Here is a 6,341-nt window from a genome sequence, read left to right on the forward strand (position 1 = left end):
AAGTCTGATTTGTGCTTGAGTGAGAGCAGAAGTATATTCCTTCCATTCATCAGTCCATTGGTGAGGCAGGTCTAGAGCTCTGGCGGATAACCAAGCCTGCTGGAGGAAAGAGGAGTTTGCTTGGTCACCAATGTGTTTGATGTGCGTGATGCCTCTGTCATGGAGATGGTGGATGAGATCTGCTGGCAGTCTGTGGGTATTCCCGCATCCAACCCAAGGGTCCACACCAATACGTACAACATTCCCTTCTTTTATCCTCCAAGTGATGCCATCTCTAAGCAGGGGAATTGAGTCAATGACAGCTTTCCATATGTTGGAAAAATGATTATTGTGTCCATGTCTAGTACAAATCCAATCTAATATGGATAGAGGCTTGATGTATTTGGAGTAAGCCACCCGGGTCCAGAGACTGTCTGCTGTGAGTAAACTCCATCCGAGTTTGGCCGCCAATGCTTTGGAGAAAATAGCCAGCCTCTTTATGCCCCATCCTCCCCAACTCTTAGGCTTAGTTATGGTCTCCCATTTTACCCATGCAAATAAACGCCCCGGCTGGTGTCCTTTCCAAAGGAATCTGTAGCATATGCTCTGCAGCCTGTTCAGGATGCCCCTTGGAATCCAAGCGAGGGCCATCCAGTATACAGGTGTGGCTTTTATGACCGCTTTGATGAGTACTAATCTGCCCGCTCGCGAGAGGTATTTGTGGTACAAAACTTGTAGCCTCTTCTCTACTTTGGAGATAAGCCATAACCAGTCTGCAATTTTGTAGCCAGATGGTTTCAATCGAAAACCAAGATACTTTATTCCATCCGTTAATTCCAAGGTGACAAAAGGGAAGCGCTGTGTGGCATAGGTGATTTCATGTACCGAGCAGCCAACTGTTGTAATAGTGGATTTATTATTGTTGATCTGCATCCCCGTGGCCTGCTGGAAAAGAAAGAAGGAGTTATGTAATGAGGAGGAGTCACCGATACTGCCATTCAGGAAGATGAGAATATCATCGACGAATAAAAGGTGAGTAAGGTAGAAGTTATCCACTATTTTGATTCCAGTAATTTGGTGTCGATCTCTGGTGGATAAGATTATCCTACTCAGTCGTTCCATAATTAGGAGAAAGAGCAGCGGGGAGAGAGGGCATCCCTGCCTGAGCCCTCTCTCAGCAGTGAAAAAGGTAGTTGCTTCTCCATTGAGTAAGACACTGTATGATACATCAGTGATGCAGCTCATCATCCATTTGATAAAATCATATGGGAAACCAAGATGAGTAAGCAGCAACCTTAGGTACAGCCAATTTGTTCGGTCAAATGCCTTAGAGAGGTCCACTTTGAGTATCATACCTTTCTGCTTCTTGATCTGAAGAGTATGCATGAGTTCCTGCGCTGTAGCTATGGCTTCATGGATCTGTCTGTGATGCAAGAAGGCAAACTGTTCAGAAGAAATGTGCTGTGAGAGGATGGGCTTGAGGCGGTTTGCAATGATCTTAGCAATGATCTTGTAAAGACAGTTACAGAGTGATATGGGGCGAAAATCATCAAAAGAGATCGGATCATCAGTCTTCGGTATGAGGGCGATGAAGGTGGATTTGATAGCTGATGATATCCGGCCTCTTCTCCGGCTGTCCTCCACTATACTCAATAAGTCATGACCCAAAATGTCAAAAAAAGAGATGTAAAATTCAATGGTCCATCCATCAGGGCCAGGGCTTTTATCCTTTTTAAACCATTTCAGTGTGGCTTCCAATTCATCCATGGTCACCTCCTTCAGAATCTCTTCCGAATTTTCATGGTCCACATATCTGGGGAAGAGTTCAGCCACTCTCATGATCTCCAGTATGTTTACATTCCCTGGCGCCTTGTAGATACCTCTAAAGTGCTCAGTGGCAAGCCTGGCCAAATTCTGCTAGTTAGAGATGGTGAGGCCATGATCATCCTTTAATTCCCATATAGTGTTGATGGCTTTCCGACCATTGGCAAATTTGTGATAGAATTTTGTGTTGTTGTCTCCCTCGGTGAGCCAAATAGCCCTGCTTCTCAATCTCATGCTTTCTTCTCTTTCCTTCAATATTTGAGAGCGTTTGGCAAGCAGTAGGTTATACTGTTCCTTACTCTCCGGAGTGTTGAAAGTTCCTGTTGTAGAATTTTCATACTCAGTGATAATCCTTTCTGCCTCATTGAGGGTATGGTTATCCTGGATCCGCTTCTGATGTGCCCAGTTTTTAGTTATCTGCTTGAGTTCTGTTAGCTTCCTGACAAATCCAGCAGAAAGTTCCTCTTCTTCCCGGATAGGGTTGTTCTGCCAGTATTCATGGACCAGCTGAATGTATGAAGGATCTTGTAGCCAGGAGGCATTGAATTTGAAGGGGCTTTTGATTTTGTGAGTGAGGCCATCTACCTCCAGGAGGATTGGTCTGTGATCTGATAAGCCCCCGGATCCTACCCATTGACGAGCTCTGGGTAGTTCATTGTATAACTGTTCTTTAATGAGGAAGCGGTCGAGTCTCCTGGCCAAACTCTGATCTCCACTCCTATTATTTGTCCAGGTATACTGAAGTCTGGCAGTGGGGATGTCCACCCAGTGATGGTCCTCTAAAAGGGAGGAGATGGTATCAGAGAGAGTATCCACTTGTGCCATATGCCCCCAGGATTCACAATAGCCCAGGGAGAAGTTTAAGTCCCCCCCCAATATAATGTTATCCGCTTGAAAGAGCCCCCTTTCAAGTAGGGATCTCTAGAATGTAGCTCGATCAGAACAGGGTCCATAGACATTTATGATGCGGAGATCCCTCTCAAGTGTATGATCATATATGTCAAGGCCTATGAATCCTTTGCCTCCCCAAAAATTGCAGATGTCCACTGTCTTGTTACATACTCCTATTGCCAGGCCTCCGGATCTCCCTGATGCATCAAGTGCATGGAATGTCCAGTTCGGGAGCCAAGAGGTAAGAGAGTGAATGAGATGGTCCGCTTGGCAGAGGGTCTCCTGAAGAAAGATAATATCCAGTTGATCCGAGGTTAGCAACCTCCTAAGCGCTAGTTTTTTGGCTGTACTAGCAAACCCTCTACAATTGTATGAGAGGAACTTCATGAGGGGGGAGGGGGAGGGCCATCCTTCGCTCTAAGGGCCCCAAAAATGGTTTGCTGTCGCCCGAGGGCGACCTCCTCATCCGCAGTATGTCTTGCTTTAGTAATACGAGATGGACGACCTCGTGAGGTCTTATGGGAGGTGGGGGGACTAATAAGGTCGAGACCTACCACATCTGGGCCTCTGACTTTGACCCGAGGACGAAGGGAATATCGGGGAGATGGCTTGGAGAGAACCGAGGTCGATGTGATCAGTGAGGGGGGAGCCAAAGGAGGAGGGGCGGGATCGAGCAAGAGAGTGTATATTGAGAGTGAGTGAGTGATGAGTGTGTAGATACAGGAGGATTAGATTGTGCTGAGACTGATGTAGTGCAGGATGCATAAGATGACAAAGAGATAGGAGGAAATGACATACCCGTAACCGCTGAGTCCACCGGAGGGGTCAGTGTATGCTCCTGAGCCTCTGAGGATGTTGGCGGTGCTGAGGTAGGTGCTACAGGATCTAAATTTGCAGGTCCCGATAATTCCTGAGGTGTATCATCCCCTTGAAAGCTCTGATGAGTCTCAGGAGGCTGAACCGGATGTTGTTCCAGAGGGGTCGACCGGGTGATATCAGTGACCTCTTCCTTCTCGTTCCTTTGCGATTTCCGAAGGAGCGGGCAATCCCTGTAGAGATGCCCCACTTTGTGGCATCTGCGACAGCGATATGGGATACCCTCATAGTCGATAATCTGCCGTCGCGCCGTATCTTTCCACTGAATAGTAATGTACTCATATAGTCCTCCCCTAGTATCCATGTATATGAGAATCCTGGCATAAGCCATCATGCTCGTCTGAAGATAGGACTTGTCATAGCCCATATAAGTGCCGAGTGCATTGCCAATGCGCTTGAAAATTTCTTCAGACCAATAATGAAGAGGTAGTCCGGGTAGCCGAATCCAAATAGGGCCGACCCCAATCTGCTCTGTCTCAGGATCAAACAAGGGTGTCCATCGCTTAAGGAGCACAGGCGCATGGTCAAAGTGCCAATGTGAGGACAGAACCCAGTTTGTATGATCGGCATGCGCGAATCTTAGTGCAAACCATCCCCTCACGAATGTCTGCACAAAAGGGATATCTACCAAGTGATGTCCCCAAATCTCGGTAGCCCAAGCCTTCAATCGTGCTGCCGTATAGCTGCGACCCCTGATGCATCCGACCAAGACCCGATCTGCAAAATCCATCGCTTCGCCCCACTGTATGTCCTCTTCCAGTCTGAGGAAATAATCAACTTCTCTTGATTTGAAACACTTTGATTTCCTTTTAGGGCCGCCGGGAGGGGGTGGATTCTGTGGATGTCCGGATGCCGGAGGAGAGAAATGTGATGGAGCCGAGGGTTGGTGGGTTGCAGGGATACCAGCAGGGAAATCATGAGTAAACCCCGAAAGGGGGCCCGAGAGCGGGGGTACGGAAGTAAAACAGCCTGATGAGGGGCCAAGGTAACCCAAGGGGCCGGAAGAGGATAGTACCAGGTTAGGGTTGTGAGGAAGGCGGTGAGATGTACCGACAGTCTGTGGGGCTAACCCTGGGTTAGGGTTTAGGCTACCAGCAACAAAACCTAGGGTCGCCGGAGAGTGGGGAGGCGTCGAGAGTGTCGGCCAGGTGGGGGGTTCATCCGGGAGGACCACCGGCAAAGATCTGGAAGATTCACCATGTGAGTACTGTGAGTAAATCCCAGAGAAGTCATCGTAATACATACCTTCTGAGCTGGCATTGGGGGTTCGCCAGATGGAGACCCCCTCCAAAGGGTCAGCAGAGTAATCGATGGTCTCCAGGTCCTCCATAGTCATCTGCGCCTCGGAACGGTGAGCACTTTGCGGAGCAGTGAATCCTGGCGAAAACGACATGTAGCGGTTGAAAGTTCGATGAGAAACCGCCACAGTAGAGAGCGTAACGCAGCTTCAGGTAAAGTATAACCCCCGAGAGTCGTATACCCAGACGGCGATAGAATAGTATTGTAGCTGACGGAGAATGTAGCGCGGTGAAGGGCAAAACGGAGCACCGAGTTACCAGCGACTGCAGGGTTACAGAAACCCTAGCCTAACCCTGATCGCATGATAGCCCTACGCGTCTCCCGCATCTTGTCCCCGTTAGGTCTGGTGATACATTATATTATCTATTATCCTTCACAATATCCCAAGGCTAGGAAAGGAGATCAACAAAGGTAACCTCAAAACCACTTAGGGTTTAGTAGCTAGCCCTGCTAAACTAGAGAGGGATATCTCTATGAGAGCAAAGGCAATATGACTAGAGTGTAAAAGAATATTATTCTAGGTATTTTAGGCTCATGTAGGTTTTGAGTTTTTAGGGATTTAATGATGGATTAGGGATGAAAACTAGGTAGCTAGGTCAAAGTATCAAAGAGTTACAACAACAAATATATGGAGGAGCAAGGTAGCAATAGTTTTGTGATGGTTTTAGGTTTTTTCGGTGTAGTATAGGGTTTGAAAGAGTAAGAAGGTCTTAATGAGCATGTGCACCATTATTTCATTATTTAAGAAGAAAAATTACACAAAATGACTTTCCCATCAAAACAAATCTTACATGAAAATAATTTTTCTTATAACCTTTAAGGAAAATCATTGAAGAAATAAGGTATGGAGAGGAGAGATGTATATCATTCATATAAAACTATAACAAAGAAAATACATCATCACAAACTCACTGCACATCAATTCCTAGATAATAGTTGCAATTGATCCTTTGATTTCCTGAATAAAGAGTTGAAGTACAAGCTACAAGTGATCCAACCTCTGATGTCCAACCCTCCAAATGGCTAAGAAAATGATACATATAGACGAAAAAAACATCTACCTTCTCTTAGGGGTCGAATCCATGAGTGGTGCAGTAGTTCCCAAAATATTTCTAATCATAACCTAATGACTAGGTAGGTTAACAAACTCTCCTCCTAATAGAAAATCTAATACATTTGACAATAAAAGACATTTACAAGCATGTATCTACTTCACATTCACTCTAACTAACCTATTTACACCTGTTCACATCATCACAACATCAAAAATGAAAAATTACATCAGTGGAGGTTGAATCTGGACTAAGTCAACTGAGGAAAGTAGCTTCTAGGTGAAAACATAGCGAATTCAGGAAAAAGCGTAGCATGCGAGGAGAAAATGTAGAAAAATTGGTAGAAGTGACTTTTGGAGGCCTTCCCGAGTTCCAAATCATGATCTAAAAAATGATGGAGATAGATTTAGATGTATGATA

The 6,341-nt window shown here is 45.9% G+C and overlaps 1 protein-coding gene across 1 annotated transcript; it reads right to left on the reverse strand.

The window, feature by feature from the left end:
* Positions 1-1,896: 1,896 nt before the first annotated feature.
* LOC149159569 (uncharacterized) lies at positions 1,897-2,628 on the reverse strand. Its single transcript, XM_089434344.1, has one exon. The coding sequence runs from the start codon at positions 2,626-2,628 to the stop codon at positions 1,897-1,899; it is 732 nt and encodes a 243-aa protein (XP_089290470.1).
* Positions 2,629-6,341: the final 3,713 nt, after the last annotated feature.

The sequence above is a fragment of the Pinus tabuliformis genome, chromosome 5_2, assembly GCF_031772625.1.
Source record: "Pinus tabuliformis cultivar Carrire ecotype Pingquan chromosome 5_2, CPIR1, whole genome shotgun sequence".
Lineage (NCBI taxonomy): Eukaryota > Viridiplantae > Streptophyta > Pinopsida > Pinales > Pinaceae > Pinus > Pinus tabuliformis.